We start from the raw sequence: 19,280 nt of genomic DNA on the forward strand, positions 1-19,280 counted from the left end.
AAAAATAAAACTAAAAAGATTTATTTCTAAGCAAAATCACTCTGAAGTCAGCAAAACTACTGATTAAGGCTATTGGTGGCATGTGGATAAAAGATCAGAAAGTCAGGTTGTCTTTTTCAACTGAATTGAGCAGTGACCAATTATTCTGTCATTCTGTACATCTCAGCCTTCCACAGAGTGCAAGGATGGACAGTTCTCACTAGTTCAGTTCAGAAGGATGAAAATACTCCTGTTCTGGATGAACCATTTAAAGATAAGTGATTTCTAAGTTTTTATGCTGCCAATAGCTATTCTACATGGACCCTCTACATTGTAATATGCAAATTGAGGATATTTGATGTGAGTGTGGATGTCTGTAGATGCACTGGTTTTGATTGATTGATCACAGATGTGATCCAGAGACACTAACCTGACCCTCCTGTGACCTGAAGGTACAGATGTCAGAACACAGATTGGGGAGTAGAAGTTTCAAGTACAAGTGTACAAATGACTGCATCTGCACTTGTGTCACCCTGTGTCCCCTCTCCCAGGAGTGCAGAAGTGGAAGGCCTGGGTTTTTATGGCCATAAAAAATACTATGAAAAGTGTATAAAAGCTTCATCCCTGCCCCATAAATGCATTGTCACAAAGATCAAGGTAAAGCAAAAAGTCCTAGTTGAGTTCAGCCACAAATGAGTTATGGGAAAAATGTGTCTTATCCCAACTGTTGCTGTGAGGATAGGATTTACAGAGACGAGTTTTAGGATGTTTTCTAGGCTTGGGGGCCACGGCACCATCCTCCCTTCGCCTAGGTTTTCCAATAAGTGTTCATGGTGCCTGTGCCCAGCTTTGCTGAGGATTTTCTTTGGGATGTGTAGTATCCTCATGTACAAGCACACATATACAGATCTTCCTCAACTTGAAGTGGGGTTATGTCCCAACAAACCCATTATTTATAAGTTGAAAATATAAATCAAACATGCATTTTACACACCTAAGCTACCAAACATCTAGCTCAGCCTAGCCTACCTTAAGTGTGCTTGAAACACTTACATTAACCTACAGTTGGGCAAAACATCTAACACAAAGCCTATTTCTTAATAAAGTGTTGAATATCTCATGTAATTTATTGAACACTGGACTGCGAGTGAAAATAGGAACGTTGTATGGTACAGAATGGTTGTAAGTGCATTGGTTTACCCTCATGATGGAGGGGCTGACTGGGAGCTGAGGCTCACTGCTGCTACCCAGCACCACAGAGGATCCTACTGTGTATCACTAGCCTGGAAAAAGATCAAAATTCAGATTTCCAGGTATTGTTTCTACTGAATGTGTATCACTTCTGCACCATCAAAAAGACAAAAAATTGAAAGTCAGACCATCATAAGTCATGAACTGTCTGTACTCACTTTTTTTCCTAACTTCAAGAACTTAATCCCTGGTGATCTCAAGCTTTCAGGAAAAAAAGAAAAGTTGGTACTCACCAAGGGGTTGGAGACTTCAGACTTCAGCATTAACAGTAGGTCTAAAAAGGAATTAGCAGAATTGTCTATGAGGACAAGTTTTGCAAAAGGCAGGGTGTCTTTCTTTTATATTAGAAGATATGATTTAGTAAGAATTTTTAAATTCTGCAAAATGTGAAATACTAAATACCCCATGTACTGTGTTTGTACTTTAATAAAGTCATTTTGCTTTGGAACAAGGTTTAGTTTTAGGACTTTTAAGGCAGGATCAACTTTAAATTGGTCCTGAGATTTGGAAAGTACACTCTTTTGTAGAGCCCAGTTATTATTGTTGGGCTGTGCTTAAGAAAAAAGCAGGGTTGTCAACATTAGAGGAATAAAATCAGCGTCTTAGTAAACACAGAACTTTTGAAACACCCAGCCTTCGTGGGTACCATCTGTGGGGAAGTTGGGGTTCCTATGGCCAGGATCCTCACTGAACTTAAACCACCTGATGATGTAACTGGCCTGTTGCTAGGCTACCACTTCCACACCTTTAGGCCGTAAGTTATTGCACTATATAGAGCTTGGCCCAGTGCTCTGGGCAGAGGCAGAGACGCTAGTGATTGACCGGACCTACCGCCAGGAGAACAAGCCGATTATAAATCTTTTCACCCTAAAGAATGTTTTGCTGTCAATTTCTTTGGTCACATTGAATCCATAGTGAACTTGCGTTGGGCTGAAACCCATTGGCAAGACAATTGGGAAGTTATCAGGGTTCATTGTTGACCAAGGAAAAAGACACCCTTATGGGAGGGGTGCTTCAGTAGGCTGCCCCTGTGAATGGGGAGACTGAACTGTCCCCCAATGGGTATGTGGTCTGAGGTGGCTTGCCTCCTAGAGGACTGGGCCCCACCCCAGGACTGGAGGCAAGTGGAGGTGACACCTGAGGCAGTAGGGGTAGCCCTTGGTATAGTAAGGTCTTTTGAGAGACAGTGCCCGTGAGGCAGTTGGGGACTGTGGGTTGGCTGCTTCTCACAGTATTAAAAAAGTCTACAGAAGAGAAAGGCATGCTCCTGAAAAAAACCCATGAAATGGCAGCATGAGAATGCGAGCTGCAAACTTCTGTGGATTCAATGAAGAAAGAAATGGCACTGATGTGAGTGGACGCAGCACGAGAACGCCAGCAGCAAGGTGCCATTGAAGAGGTAAAAGATTCCTTACAGAAAGAGACAGCAGCGCTGCCAGGTGCTCTGAAGAAGGAAGAGGCTATCAAGGAAAAAAACAAACTCCTGAGGGAAGCACAGATGGAGGTGGCATGAGAACACCAGCTGTGAAGCATTGAGGTGAAGGTAAGAGCTGCTGAAGACTGAGCTAGCATTGCTGCGAGGCACAGTAGAAAAGGTAAAGATTGTACCAGAGGAGGCACTCGGGGGAGGGGAGAGGAAGGTGCCATCAGCCCCGGAAATGGAGGAGCTGGGGAAGGATGAAGGGGTGGTGCCAGAGGCACTGACCCCCCTCCTATATTGAAAGCATGCCCAGTGGTTGTAAAGAAAACAAAGACCCAGCAGCTGAAAGTTCCCCAAGGAGAGGAGCAGCCTCTTCCCCAGGTCGTGGAGCACTCTATGGTCCCCCCCTATAGGCTGAGCTGGTGGGCTTGGGCTCCCAGTTTAGACAGAAGCCCTCGGAGTCAATTATCAGCATGGCTCCTGTGTCTGTGGGACTTAGGGGTGGATGGAATTGTTCTGTCAGGATCAGAGATGGGAAAACTGTCTTCCCTGACAGTGTAGCCCACCTTGCAGCAATTACAAAATGCACATCAGACCCCAGGGAGTCACTCCCTCTTCGATTGGCTTATGGCTGCACTTCGTGCTGTGTGGCCCAATCAGGGTGATCTGCCATCCCCTCCTGTTAGATGGCAGATGTATGCTGAGCTCCAACAGGTGTTACAAGAGCTAAGCATAAGAAATGCCATTTATAGTCCAGAGAATTATAGCCCAGATGAAGAGATTTTCACTACTGGGATGAGAAATATTATACTTCAAATGGCTCCCACATCCCTCTTTGGGTCTCTAGTGGCCATTCTTTCCCCTTACTTAGGGCATCCCATAAGTGAGGTGACATGTACAGTAGCAGACTTAGGAGAGGCTGAAGCAATGAGAACACAGAAAGTAATAAGGTCTACTACTTACAAGAAGAATTTAAAGGGCCCCATGAAGGTTATGAGGACCCAGATGTGGGTTGATTTAATACGGGCAGGAGCAGATGAAAGGGAATTAGATGGGAAGTCAAATAGTATCTTACTAGAGCTATGGCAACAACTGAAACCATATCATCAGTTCCAGCCATTAAGACCAAAGAGGCAGAGGTCAGAGACAGAGCCTCAAGTCCAGCCTGTGTGTTTGTAAGACTTCCTGCTGGAGAACAAGCCAACCTCACTTGAGCCCACACAGGAAGATGATTGGGGAGCATGGTTTGACTGAGGGGAAGGTCGAGGTATCTTCCCTGAGGGTCCAGTGGGGGACTGGAGGCCACATGTTGAAATAGCTATCCATTGGTCCCCAGTGAACATACAACGTGTCCTGGCTGTGGTGGACACAGGGGCTGAATGTTCACTGATTCATGGTAACCCTGAGTGGTTCCCTGGGACCCTCACTATCATTGATGGATATGAGGGGAAGGCTATCAGAGTGAAAAAAGCCCAAATCCCTTTGGGAATAGGGTGTCTACCCCTAAAGGAGTATACTGTGTATGTATCTCCTATCCCTGAGTATATTTGGGGGATTGATATCCTGCAGGGTCTGTGGTTGCAGACCACCGCAGGTGAGTTCAGACTGAGCGTACATGTGGTGAAGGCAGTTCTAAGGGGACATGCTAGGCACCCGCCCTTAGCTTTGCCTGTGCCTCAGTGTGTGACTAATACCAAACAATAAAAACTGCCTGGAGGGCACAAAGAGATTGAGAAACTCCCCAGGAGCTGGTAAAGGTGGGTATTATAAAGGCCACCCACAGTCCTTTCAATTCCCCCGTGTGGACAGTAAAAAAGCCATCTCAGATGGCTCCTGGTGAATGACTGGATTACAGAGAACTGAATAAAGTCATACCCCCTATGCATGCTACTGTCTCTATTGCAGACCTGATGGATACCCTCAGCCATGAATTAGGGACATACCATAATGTGGTAGATCTTGCTAATGACTTATTTTCCATTGACATTGAGCAGGAAAGTCAGTAACAGTTTGTCTTCACATGGGAAGGATGGCAATGGACTTTCACTGTCCTTCCACAGGGATACCTCCACAGCCCCACCATCTGTCATGGACTTGTAGCCCAAGACTTGGCTACATGGGAGAAACTGCCAACGGTGCGGCTGTACCATTATATTGATGATGTCATGCTCACGTCCGATTCTCTTTCAGATCTAGAAGGTGCAGCACCTAGATGGCTGCAACATCTGCAGGAGAAAGGATGGGCTGTGAACAGTACCACAGTTCAGGAACCTGGTTTGTCTGTCATATTCTTGGGGGTCGTCTGGTCTGGTAAGACCAAAGTTATACCAGAAGCCGTTATAGATAAAGTCCAGGCCTTTCCTACCCCTACAACGGTAGCATTGCTACAGGAGTTTCTGGATCTTCTAGGCTACTGGAGAGTGTTTATCCCACACTTGGCACAAAGCCCTTACACCGGTTGGTACGAAAGGGCGTCAGGTGGGACTGGGATGAAACATGTGCATCTGCCTTTACTACAGCAAAATGGGCAGTCAAGGCTGTGCAGGCCTTGAGTGTGATATACCCATCTAGCCCCTGTGAGCTGGATGTTCATGTGACTGAAGACGGTTATGGCTGGGGTCTCTGGCAGTGGTTTGAACAAACTCGCCAACATATTGGATTCTGGTCACAACTCTGGAAAGGGGCAGAGGTACAATACACTTTGATAGAAAAACAACTAGCTGCTGTGTATCACACCTTGCTGGCTACAGAACCCAACACTGGAATGGCCTCGATAAAGGGAATAACCACCTATCCCATCTTGGGGTGGGTACGAGACTGGACCCAAAAGCCAAGGAGTGGTGTGGCAGAAACGCCCACACTGGCCAAGTGAGGTTCTTACCTACAGCATAGTGCCCTCTCTAGTAGCCCCTTGAGTGAAGAACTCCAGTGCTTATTGGGGCCAGTGACATATACTAGTGAAAAGCAGGAAGAACTTGCTTTTGAACCATTAGTAGCAGAGAGTCCCTATTGGGAGGGAAGAGCCCCTACACCCAAAGGTGCATGGTACACAATGGCTCCAGCCATGGGCAGCCTCCAAAATGGAGGGCCATAGCTTTCCATCCTAAGACTGAGACAATGTGGATGGAAGATGGTGAGGGGAAGAGCAGCCAATGGGCAAAGTTGCAGGCTGTGTGGTGTAGCTTGTGATCAGCCAGGAGCCCTCCCTTATAGTTGTCTGCATTGACAGCTGGACTGTCTATCAGGGCTTGACCCTGTGGCTACCAACCTAGTACCATGCCAACTGGCTGGTTGGTCATTGACCCCTTCGGGGGCAAGAATTGTGGCAAGACTTAATGCGCCTGTGGTCAGACCAAAATAATTACAGTATACCATGTGACAGGTCATTTGCCACTGGCATCCCCAGGAAATGATGAAGCAGATAAATTGGCCCAGATATGTTGGTTAGAAAAAAGCCTGCCTCTGATGTAGCCCAATGGTTAAACCAGTGTTTGTTGCATGCGAGGCAAAAGGCAATGTGGGCTGTAGTCTGTCGGTGGGGCTTGCCTTTGACCTTTGAAGAAGTTAGTAGAGCCTGGCAGGCAGGGGTGTGTCATGTGCTCCAAAAGGGACTTACACTGAGTTCCACAGCAACATGGGACAATAGCTAAGGGGCCTATACCCCTCGTCATATAGACTATTGGTCCTCTACCTGTGTCAGAAGGATATCAGTATGCGATGACTTGTGTGGACACAGCTACTGGACTCCTGGTTGCTTTTCCTACCCGTTGTGCAGACCAGCAGACAACCAAAAGAGGCCTGGAGTGTCTATTTGCCACCTATGGCCGACCACAGGTGATTGAGAGTGATCAGGGCACCCATTTTACTGGACATGCACTGCAAGAATGGGTGCGACAGCTGGGAATCAAGTGGAAGTTTCATGTGCCATACAATCCTACTGCAGCAGGCATGATAGAGAGGCACAGTGGCTTGTTAAAATCCAGACTAAAGCCGGATACTAATAGTCTGCGGGGATGGTCAGTCTGCTTATGGACCATGCTATGGCATTTGAACGAGAGACCCTGAAAGGGAGCCCTAAGCCCCGTAGACATGCTAACACATATGGCTGCCTCCCCTATACAACTGCAAGTACAAACCAAGGAAGAATCACTGAAGCCGAGGTTTGGCCACCAGAATAACATCTTGCTGCCAGCACCAACTGCACTGAACCCCGGAGACTCCACTGAGTGGACATGGCCTTGGACCTTTGGACACATGGACCGATGGCTGGCTCTCCTGGCACCTTGGGGACAAGGCCTGGAAGCTGGCCTCCTGTGTATTCCTGGAATAACAGCCTAGTGGCCGCCAAAGGTCACAGTAGTATATCCTGAATGGCCAGAAAGTAAGAGCATCTTACTGGGGAGTTTTGTTTTATCATTCTAGCCAGTGCATGCACCTCCAGTAGCACTATATATACCCCTATGGAGAAAGGAGTAAAAGTATGCTATACTACTGGAAGAGACTCCCTTCCTGCTACCCTATCACAGGACAACTGTCTTGCATGCATCCTACCTGATGGACAAGATTTGCCTATTTGGTGTCATTAAAACGTGTCTTATCGCCTCTAAGGTCTTTGTGGATTGGGAACTTCCTCTGGCTTGAGGATTATTATAATTTTTGTTATTAGGAACCTCCTCTGGCTTGAGGATTATTATAATTTTTGTTTCATGTATCAAAATCTTGTATCTTAACTTTTGTTATTATCTCTAAGTTGTTGATATCTTCTGTTGCTGTTGTGGAATCTGGTTACAGTGCTCCAGCTTTCTTGCACAGGACCATGCGGAAGATTGAAAGCATGAAGATTGTAAGGTGAGAATCCTGGAGGGGTGGAGTGTGGGGAAGTTGGGGTTCCTATGGCCAGGATCCTCACTGAACTTAAACCACCTGATGATGTAACTGGTGTAACTGGCCTGTTGCTAGGCTACCACTTCCACACCTTTAGGCAATAAGCTATTATTGTGCTATATAGAGAGCTCAGCCCAGTGCTCTGGTGGAGGCAGAGACGCTAGTGCTCGACCCTACCCTACCACCGGGAGAACAGGCGGGGTAATAAGCCGTTTCACACCAAAGAACGTTTTGCTGTCAATTTCTTTGGGCACACTGAATCCATAGTGAACTTGCCCAGGGCTGAAACCCATTGGCAAGACACCATCTGAAAATTTAAGCATTTTCACATGAGATTGCATATTTAGCAAAACCATAAAGATTGACAATTCATCAGTTAATGTAGAAAAGACAATGAGTATAGCAAGAGGTGATGAAAACAAGTACACTTCTGTCGAAGTGATAGATGGCATCAAAGTCAGAATTGCCCCTTAGAGGGAATTAGGTCAGTGAAACTGAATTCAAATTCTGGTGTTTGTGTTTCTCTTTGCTGGAGGTGGGCTCTTTTAGGCACATCATTGTAAAGTTTGTCCAACACCCAATCAGCAGGGAACTCTTGCTGGTGCAAACTCAGTAGTTTCATTGGTGTGATCTTTATAGTTTAGGAAATAAATGTAATATATCACGTTTCTCTGAAAAGATATGGATAAATAAACATGAGCCAACATAACATTTATTGTGTAATAATAGGCAGCACATATATTAATTCAGGTTGAAACCTTTTTCTACAGAGTCGTATTCAGTATTAGTATCTGGTCCATAGTAATATAGCAATAATATTAATGAAAAATACAAAATGGAACTTCTACTTTCATAATAGCTCATCTACTTAACATTTTTACAGACAAAGAACTACTATAAATATATAACATTATGCAGGCTTTTTTCTGCACCTGTTCATAAATCAGAACAGATACACTATTTAGTAACAGAGCTTTCAAACTTCCCCTATATAGAGAAGATCACCTGCCCACACCAGGCAAAATGACTTGCTCTCTTTTGATTCTCCCCTCTGTGGTACTCATGCTGCATTGCCTGTGGCTCTTTGCCTGAACCCCAGTCCCAGTTCCTGTGGCTGCTGCTCCCTAGGTTGACCTCTTAGAGGGCAGGGAGCCTGTCCGTCCCCTTTATCAAAGAATGTTTGGCTTGTTATATCCCATGCATGTTGAACCAAACTGAATTTAATAAGGACATCTAAATTCTCTGTAGCTTCTTTCTGTTTAATTTTTGTTAACTATACATGGATTATTACAAAAAATTTTTTTAATGTAACATAAATGTACTATTCACTGAAAATTTGAATTTGTATAAGAAAGTTCATGTTACATAGCAAAATATCATAGGAATTTGAACCTAAAGAACTCTCAACCTTAAATAAGGATTTTTAAAAATGCATGACTAACAGAAAAATCAACCCTAATTCATTGAATATCAGATGAAATTAGAAAGTAGAATTTACATATCTGAATAAAGTGGACAATTAAAAATGATCTTTTTAAACAATAGGGTTCTAAAGCCTAACTATTTTTAAAATTCTGCTGTCAATCTTGAAAAAAAGATTCTTAACTATAAAAAAATAAGGCAACTCGAAGCTAGAAATTTCTGAATTTAACTCTGGATTGCATGTAGAAGCCAGATTTGACTGGTGCCCTTTCATGATCCATATTTCTAAAAGCCTTTAGCAGGAAGGCTATTCACATGTACTGGCAAAATAACAAAACCTCTCAGAAATAAATCAGAGAGTTTCTAAAACTCCACTAACTAGTAGACCAATTAAGATTACAAACTTTGTACTGTCAAATAGATTATCTTGAAAGAAAATTATGCAGACAGCTTTCCTGAAGAACTCCATTTGTGCCACATGCTTATTATTCTTTGAGGTGGAGGAGGTGGCAGGGAATATAATTTCTGTTAGAAAGTTCTTTTGTTTTCTGCTGCTTTTACTTAAATGTTACTGGGTACTATTTTTGTATCCTATAAAGTACTTTGAGAAAATGTTAAGTGAATAGGGCTACATCAAATAGAGGAGGATTTTCATATTCATGAGTTGTAAAGCAAAATGAATAAAAATTGACTCTTAAAAGAGGGATGATAACATGCTGAAAAAATTAGTATCTGATAAACCAACCAGCTTTGTAAATTTGTGAGTTCAAAGAGAAACTGAATGCCAGCTAATTAATAAATGTTCAATAAAAGCAGCATTTATCCACAGCAAATTTAAATGAAAATGTGGAGTTACTAAATTACCTTTCAAATGATCACTTTAATATTGTCAAAGGGTTGACTTGAATAAAAACCAATTTATATTCATTTAATGCCTTGCATATAAGGTCAAACTGCTTTAAATAAATACTATTTTAAAATATGAGAAACTCCTAGGTTATCTAATTCTTGCTTATTTCATAACAAAACAATTTGGATCACCTTAGAATTCATTGTAGTAGGATTTGTCCATGTAGCAGATATATGCAGATTGAGACCAATTAATTTCTGGATTCCTTTTTCAAACTGGAATCCTTATTTAATTCACCAGATATTCTCAGTAGAAAAGATTAAGGAGAAACCACTTAAGAGTGAATGCAAGTAGAATACACATCTCATTACAAAAAACAATCAATTATGGTACATTCCAACCAAATATACATCAAACTACAGTGAAAAAAAGTAGAAACCTAGGACTAGATAAAATGTTTACTTCCTTAACAAAAAAAATTGTATTATACATATTTACTTAATATGTTTTTAAAACTCACAAATAGATCTGCCAAAATTTTTCAGTAATGGTTAAGTGTTCTACTTTGTGCTCATTCATGAGAAATTACTCAAAAACTTACAAGGCAAGTATATTAGCTTGAGCCATCCTTGCAGTAAATGAACACAGGATTCTTCAAAAGACTGTAAAATGCACCAACTTTAATCAGGTTTTTTTTAAATTGTTCACTTTTAAATATGATTTTTGCTGGTAGCTAAGTTAATTAGCACCACATGTAGTGAATTTTTTTAATATTAAAAAGTATTTTTTTACTTTTAGGAGGCTGACTTGGCAGTCTTTTTTAAAAAAATGTTTTGATTAAAAGTAAATGGATTTCTTGGATCATGTTTTAAAAGAGCCACTTTTTATTTTGCTAAACTAAAGGGTTTGGGAGGGTTTTTCTCCCCAAGGTTATACACATTTTCCCTTGAGGAAAGGCTTTGGGAATACTTTTGCACTTCAGAAAGAAGCTGGCTAATAATGTCCATTATTTGGTTCAGTTCCAAAGTCCAGTTAGGTTTTTCTGCCAGAGGTCTTAATATGTACTTACAGCAAGAAGCAATTCTGTAGAGCAAATTAGGACATCTACATGCAATCCATAAATAGTGCAAGAAGTCACCAGATCATTAAAAATCTTCTAGTGCACATTATTTTCTCCAAGAATGTACAAATACTCTAACAAATACTTTACAACTCCAGTGAAAGTTCTTTATTACTCCATCTACTTTCAGAGTAACACTGTCACTCAGTTTGGAAGTGGGGGACTGTACAATATGAACCCTAGCCTGTGAGGTAGGGAAGTGTGTTTTAGTGTTACAGCCATTTCACACAAAGGAAGATGGAATTCTTCTTCAAAAAATACAACAATCATTGATGAAGTCAACAATGTAAATAACTGAATAAAATGCAAATAAGCCCTTGTTATATTAAGGTTTTTTTGTGAGGGATTAGCTGGATAAAATACTTATGAAGTTCATTTTCAATATCCACGTACAACACTTTTTATCAGTGTCTGTCAACAAACAGGCACAATAAAAATACTGAATGTGCTTTAGCAATAACTTTTCACTTTCTATTCATCCATGTACTTGGCTCATTCTTGGTCAAGAATGAGTATTTTCACTAAATTATGATTTCCTAGGACTTTTACTACCAGGTCGGCTTTGAACCCACTCTCGTCACTTAAAGGAGAGGTTGATGAATATGGTCTCTAGAAAAGTGATCCTTAAGACAAATCCCTCCCTCTGTCATCTTTAAGAGTGTGGTGCTTGGGAAGCTTGCCTTCTGGGTGGAAAATAATATGTCTCATCGTCACTCTCTTTAATTTTATTGCTGTTGTTTTGATTTGGGTTTTGACCTTTTCAGCAGGTGATCCCATGCAGAAATGAGTTTATACTGGTCTGTCTGGGGAAGAAGAAAAATGGAAAGGGAAAATGCACTCCCTATTGTCACACCTTTGTCCTTGGTAATTAATAGCCTGCTTGAAGAATTTGTGAATGGCTTTTCTAAGGGACTTAAGCAAGACAAGAAAACCACTCACATTTAATTCAAATATGCATATTCCGCACATCCTGCTGAAATTGAGAAAATAGTTATTTCTTGAGGTAAGACTAGGGCCTAGGACTGTAACAACTATACATCACACATTCACAAAAGCAGCTCACCTTATTCACCATTTTACACAATGTAAAAGTGCACTGTAAAAATAAAAAGTTTTGAAAAATGAATATGATGTTAACCTATACACAGGATTGAACTGCTAAAATAAACCAGGCTTTATGATATCAGGGAACATTGAAGAGTTTATGGCATACCACAAGTGCTCAATAAATACATCTTCCTTCCCTGAGCACCCCAATCTCCATGTCCCATTTTAGCAATTCCCATGTATCACCTTGCATTACAGTGGGAACTGACTTCTTTCAATCCAGAAGTTACTGCATTTCAGTAGTATGGAGGGTTTTATCAACTTGATTAATTCTTTAGCACTTCTGGGCTGGAATTGTACCTTTAAATTCCACAGATGATAAATCTCTCATGTTACTGAAAAAGAAATGGCACAGATACATAAAATAATTCATCATTAAGCATTTTTTCCCCTCCCAGGATCTTGAAATTAAGTCACTGCATAAGATTGTTTATTTTATTGTCATCAGAAGCCATTTCATCAACCAGCTGTTCTATAGACAACTGGATAGCATTCTTGACAAGAGAAGAAGCTGTTTCTATTAAGAGTGTTTCATATTGTTCTGAAGTTCTACCCTCAAAACCACTATCATTAGCAAAAACCCCTACTTGGTCATTTTCAATTGAAATTAAGAATTGCTTAGGGACATTTTTAGATTTCTTAACATCAAATTCACTGATTTCAGTGTCTGTAATAATAATAGCAATTGGCTCCATTCTTTTGCTTTCTTCTCGTTTGGGTTTCTCTGCATTGATTTCATTGTCTTTAAAATCTGATTCCTTACTCAATTCAGTATCTTTTGGCTTACTGTCTTCAGCTACAAACTCTCTAGTTTCATGATCTTTCAGATTTCGTCCACTTTCTTGGATACTGTTTCTGACTTCATCCATGATTTGTTCATCTGGGATTTCGGGTGAGTGAGGAACATCAGAAACCACTGGTAGCTCATGTTCTGTTTCTGAAGTTTCAAGTGCGCTTGTTTGCTGGGCTTGAACACTATGTTTTTCCTCAATCACTTCAATGTCTTTCTCAAGGACTAGTGTTCCTGTTTGAACAGCAGAATGCCCCATGTCGAACCCAAGTTCTACTGAAATCACTTTCTCCCGGGGAGAAGTTACGCTGTTGCTCACATTTGATTCACAGACCTCCTCAGCCCCTTTCTGTGAGTCATCCTCACATACACCCTGGGTGGACTTGGTTTTCGTTGCCCGGTCATCTGACTGGGTTGGAGTTTTTGTATCCAAACGTTCAGCCTCTTCCTGGACTTTGAGGCTGCAGTCTGTGTCTTCTATAATTTTGGAATGATTCCTTCTTTTCTCCCCTTTTGAGAATTTTATGCAGGGAATCTTAAGTCTGGACTTCGCCCTTTTCTTAGAAAGTTCAGCATCCTCAGCATTGATTTCCAGTTGCACGTTAGCCTCGGAGGGCTTTGGCTGCTTTGAAGGAGCTGACCTTTTTCTGTGTGTTACAAGACGTTTGACTGAGGCCCAGGCCCCCCCTGGCTGTGGCTGAACAGAAGCGCCTGCTTCTGGGGGACACTTCCTTGACACATCAGCAGCCTTGGAGCCCTTCTTGGGCTTCGTTGCTTTGACTGCTTTCTTTCTTCTCTTAAAGCAAAGCATTGATGCTTTTTCCTCCTGCCTCTCATCCTGAGGATTAACTTCTTGTCTCTTCTCATCCTTGTTTTCAACTTGAATTTCAGAATCTGTCATCTCCATTTTTATAGTACACCTTTTCTTTCTCTAGAAAACTATATTCTCTCTTCCTTAGCAGCCTTTTATGACAAAAGTGGGCAAAAATATCATGCTAAGGAAAATTTCTTCCAGATGGATTCACTCCTTTTGTCTCAATCCATACAGCTGTTTCAGGTGGTTTCTCCAGGGTACAAATGCCTAGTTTCTCTATTACTTTCATTTCTTTAATTTCTTCACGAAAGCCCTTTTCTGGATAGATTTTTGTTTTATTTAAGGGTCAACCTGATGAGAGAAAAGAGAGTAGTATTTTATTTCACCATCAGCCTATTGTTTTCTAGAGACTATTTCAGTTGAATGTATATGATTCAACCAGGCATGTTTCCCATATAATAACTTCCTGAAATGACTGGAGAATAAAAACTGGGTGGGCGGGGGGGTTACTTTAGCCTTATCAGAAATGTTTCATTCAATGTGAATCTACTTTTGCCTTAGCAAAAAGATTTCAACTTGAATCTGTTTTGCTCCATTTTCTTTGTTAAAATTTCATTCTGAATTACTCTGGAAATCTGATACTAGTTTATCAAGTCTTTCCTTGTGCTGTCTTTATGAATCGTTTATGACTCTGAGTTGCAAGTTAATAAACAAAACACAACAATGAAAGGGTGATAAGCAAGCCAGTGTAATTTTTATTACATGTAATAAAGAATTCTGAAGTTGCAAAGGATCTTGGTGTTTATTTGAGATTATTCAGGTCCAGCCAGATGAAGAAATTGAGCTCCAGAGCAGGCAGCTGGCCAGCCGAAAGCCATATAGTTAGATGAGGTTACAGCCAGAGTTTGAACTAACTTTTGACTCTTCAGTGTTCTTCTGTTATACCATAAGGTTTCTGTTCTAAAAATGTGTGTTCCATCAAGGAGGTGCTACTTTTCATACATACTTTGGGAAATTTAACATTACTGTCATTCTCCACTCTTAAATTTAGTTACATAATTTTGACTTTTTTCCTGTCTGCTGTGCAGACGTTTTCCATAATGAGCACATGGTGGAAGGAAGGTCAGTAAGAGTGAATAATAATAGCTGACATTTATTGAGCAAGTGCTGAGCACTTTTACATACACCTCCAGTCCTCCCCACATTACAAAGTGAGCAGGTGGTGGTATCACCATCTACAATTGAAGAAACAGAAACTTAGAGAGATAGGCAACTTGCCCAAGATTACACAGCTAGTAGGTAGCAGAGCTCAGATTCAACCCAAGATTGCCTATTTCTGAAGCCCATGCTCTGGGTTTTAAGAGCTTCATCAGAAAAATGGTTTGGAGATGCAGTTCTACACTAGCTTCACTAGTCAAAACACTTTTAAATTATTTAATGGTTATTTAACCATAATCAAGTCCATCAACTCATAATTCAAGACTAGGCTGAGTTCTTGCTATTTTTAAATCAAGCTTTTGAAATTCTTCATATTTTATTTTCTTAATTCTAGAACTAACTTGAAACCCAAAATATAAATTGATAATCTATGCAACTGGCAAACTGAAGTTATATACAAATACAAAGGCATATATTAAAATTAATTCATGGTACCAGTGAAGAGAGATGTGAGATCATCTATATAGATGGATGTCCTAAAATAAGCAAAGACAGCCTTTCCTTGCACTGTTTTCATGTAAATCCTTCACTGTTGAAGGTTTTTTTGGGTTGCCTTTGATTCTATGAACCACAGGAACTGGAACTCCAAAAATCAGCTTAAGGTGTAAGTAAATGTTCCCCTAGGCTAGGCACTGTGTACTTCACACCTCTGACAGAAAGATAGTCATCCTAGGACAATTATAGAACTAAAATATGAATATCTTACAGGTCCCTCTTTATATAATACTTCCATAAGCACTGGAACCACAGCTGATTATAGATCTCTAAGTCTTTTCACCTCTTGTGAGTTATGATCTCCTGAGAGTTTTTATTAACCAGAGGAGGTATAACTAATAGAAATACTGAAATCAGATTGTTTAGGAATGTATCATTTGAAGCTAACCTGTACCGCCCAAAGACAACTGCTTGAGAAGCTCACTTGATTGCATAATATCACATTGTAGAAATAAAACACCCAAACAAAAACCTAACTGAAATGAGGAAAACGCAGTCTTGCAGACATTAAAACTTTGCAGAATGTCAGACTGCAAATGATTCGTCCTTAACATGCAAGGGTAGTTTTTACTGCCTCAGAAATCTTAAAAATTTCCTGACATTAAAATTTCTCTTGTCATTTCCTGACAGAATCGCAAGACATGTCACAGAAAATACCCCTTCTCTTTTTCCCTTGAGCACAGAAGCACGGAGGCAAAGACCAACCACTTCCCGAGAAGAGCAGTGAATCTCTCCCAGCTCAGATGTGGACCACGAAGCTTCCTCTTAGAGGAAGGCGTCTCATTCTGGCTCCACGCGCCTTCTGGCAGGAGCTAGAGCGCCGGATAAAGTACTCAAAAAGGAAAGTGCCGGGGGCGTGGAACAGATAACCCAGCTTCAAGCACAGTCATAATGGCTAGGAACCCAAATCGCGTTTCCCCAAGAAAAGGATGAAGAAGGAAAAAAGCAACCCATGCTTCTAGATCGAACTGTAATACCAAAAGGGTAGATGAGCAGAGCTGGTGAGGGTCGCGCTGGCTGGAGGGTCCCTGCGAACAAACGACTTTGCGGGCTCTTACCCCGGCCGGCTTTGGGAGACCCGCATTCCAGCCCGCACCTCACGCCCACTCCGCCGCGCACGTGGTCACTGGACCAGGCTCTGGCCCCGACACTCTTCCCCCGCAACCTCCTAGCTGTCCTTCGCTTACCAAGGGCTGCGGGGTCTCGGGGTCCCTGGCCGACCCTGCTGCCGAGGTCGGGGGAGCGCTCGCGGGCCCGGGCGCCCCGGCAGCCGGGAAGCCACGGTCGAAACCGGAGCGAGCAGCCCTCTGCAGAGGGACAGCAGCCGGGCGGTGCCCCCTCCCCAGAGCGCGGAGACAGGCAGCCGGCGGCACCAATGCGCGGGGAGCGGGCGGGCACGGGGCGGGGCCGGGCGCGGGGAGCGGGAGGCCTGGCTGCGCGCCCCCTGTAGGCGCCAATCCCCGCGGTGCCCCCACGCTCGGGCGAGAGCGGCGGACCACCGCGAGGAGGGCCGGTACTTGTGGAGGGGACCAGGCAAGCGAGACGCAAGGTAGCAAAATCCGGTTTAAAACTATTCTAGGCATTCCCATTTTAAATTCACCCCCACCAACCCAGAATATTTAAAGGCACAGAGGAGCTACCACGTGTTAAAAGTAGGATTCGAAACTGTGCAGATTGAGATCTCGTTTGTTTGGAGATAAATTTACATATATGAATTGAAACAACAAAAAACCCCAGAACTTTCCCAATAGTGGGTTTGGATGTAATGTGCTGTGTTTTCATGTATTCTCTTGAATATCTAATCAAGTAATGAGGTTATCATGGTTCATTGTCAAATGGGATCTCAGAAGGCTGAGCCCCAGACCCTTGTCTTCCTAGTCTAGAGGACAGATGATACAGATGTACACCCTGTGAGCAAATGAGGTCAGAAGGGCACAGGAACCTAGCTCCAACCATCTTTTATACCATATGTATTTACAAGAATAAGTTGAAGTAGCCTACAAGTTATCCACGTTTCCCTCTAGGATATTCCTGGATGCCTGCTTAACTTCTCAATTATCCCTCTCAATTAAGCCGGGGGTGGGGGTGGGGGTGCGGGTCGCGGGGAAGGTGGTTGGCAGGGAGAGAACTGGAGACAGCTTTTCTCAAAATTACAGTCCCAGTCAGAGCAAATGGCACAGGCAACATCTACCCTCGTGCTTGACTGGCAGCTTGTGCGTTTTCATATATTCTCTGAGTATCTAAGCAAGTTGTTAGCCTTAATAAAAAGTACCCCGAACATTTACTTGTACACATAGTGCATTGGTTTCATTAACATCAATGAAAGTGTTGCTGTGAAGACTGAGAGTGACTCGCTTTGGGTTAAATATTACCTGCCAGGGCACTCCTGGGAGCTCCAGCTGAGAGGTCCTGCAGGAAGCACAGTCCCTACCTCTTCCTCTGACCCCTCCTAGGCAGGCATCCAGATGAAGAACTTATTAAGGTGGAGCAAAAAACTACTGAAAAGGAGTAGTGCTTTCTTTCCTTACTAGGATCATGATCTTTAGGAGAGGAAATCTCAGTTATCCATTTTTGGATGTTTCTCCAGGAATATTTTACCTTTGTAAGATTCTATAGTTTCCACTGAGACTTAATAAGGAAAGAACTATTAGGACGCAAAAGCAAAGATGAATCTCATTTGTCAAGATCTTAAATTTACAGTTAAAAGTTAGACAGGAGCTATGAAACAGAAAATCTATAAGCATCTAGTTTAGTCAGAATTAAGAATCCATTTTATCTTTGTTTATTCAGCAGACACTAGTCTGTGCAAGTACCTTTTTATATTCCCAGATGGATTGCTAACCCTGACTGCCAGCTTTGAACTTCACAAGCCAAAAGAAATCCATGACACTCATAACAAATTGAGATGCATTTACTCATTGAGATCCAAGTTTCCCCACATTGAACAACCTGGGAGTCAGCAACAACTCCAGCCAAAAAAAAAAAAAAAAAGATTATCTAGTTGAAGACAGGGAGAATAGCTGTCTTATTAGGAAGTCGTTGGAAATGAAAGGGAAAGGTTAAAACAATAAAGGCCACCTTAATGACTTGTAGATCTTATTCAACTTGCTTTTCTTAAGCAAAAAGCAGTGAAAGAGGGACCCAAAGGGTAGATTGAGGAAGAAGTGAATTGATTTTGAATTTGAAGGACAAATTTAAGGTGTATTACAAATAGCTCATCTCTGATTTCCACCACACACTCAGAGTATAGTACTATAAATAGAATACTGCACTGTGATTTTTCTTTAGGATATGACTAGAACCAATGCCCTATCTGAGCTTTAAGAAACGTATTCAGAACCTCATCATGAAAGAATCCTGTCACCCCTGAACACACTTAAGTGACAGTAAGCTATTACCCATATCATTGTCTGCTTCTGCATTAGCAGCTTTTCATTACATAATGAGAAACAGGCTATATATATCTCTCTCCAATCTGATGAGAAATTACCCTACCTACGGCTTATCTTGTTAACATCACCAGACACAGTACACCAATAACAGCTTGCAAGTTTATCTGAACTCATATTTATGTGCTCTTTACTGATTGTACCATTTCTCACATCCTAGTGGCTAACCACCCACAGCCTGAGCCTCTAGCTACCAAAAATGGTTCATAATGCCTTGGCAATTAGTTCTAACATTTCAGAGACCTTCTGGGAACCTTCTACCTCCCTTCCCTGATACCCTGTTAAATAAATCTGTGGCCCCAGTTCTCTGGTGGTTTGATCTGTTCCTAGGCACCATCAGGGTTGCACCAGCCAACAAAACTTGATAGTAATTCTGTTGCAGTCTGTTTACTTACAGCACGTAAATGCTGCCTCTTTTGGATTAAGTGTGTATATACATCTTCAGTACATGGCCAACAACCTCTGAGATGTAGATCAGAGA

General features: G+C 41.9%; 1 protein-coding gene across 1 annotated transcript; it reads right to left on the reverse strand.

Moving 5' to 3' along the window:
* Nucleotides 1-6,434: 6,434 nt before the first annotated feature.
* On the reverse strand, nucleotides 6,435-17,429 carry AKAP5 (A-kinase anchoring protein 5). Its single transcript, XM_017651213.3, has 2 exons — nucleotides 16,538-17,429; nucleotides 6,435-13,988 (listed from the first exon to the last, which is right to left on the reverse strand). The coding sequence occupies exon 2, from the start codon at nucleotides 13,728-13,730 to the stop codon at nucleotides 12,447-12,449; it is 1,284 nt and encodes a 427-aa protein (XP_017506702.2). The 5' UTR covers nucleotides 13,731-13,988; nucleotides 16,538-17,429; the 3' UTR covers nucleotides 6,435-12,446.
* Between the last annotated feature and the right edge of the window lie 1,851 nt (nucleotides 17,430-19,280).

Source organism: Manis javanica, chromosome 8 (assembly GCF_040802235.1).
Source record: "Manis javanica isolate MJ-LG chromosome 8, MJ_LKY, whole genome shotgun sequence".
Taxonomy (NCBI): Eukaryota; Metazoa; Chordata; class Mammalia; order Pholidota; family Manidae; genus Manis; species Manis javanica.

Coding starts and splice junctions, on each gene's coding strand:
- AKAP5 (XM_017651213.3), bottom strand. CDS start 13,730: ATGGAGATGACAGATTCTGAAATTCAAGTTGAAAACAAGGATGAGAAG.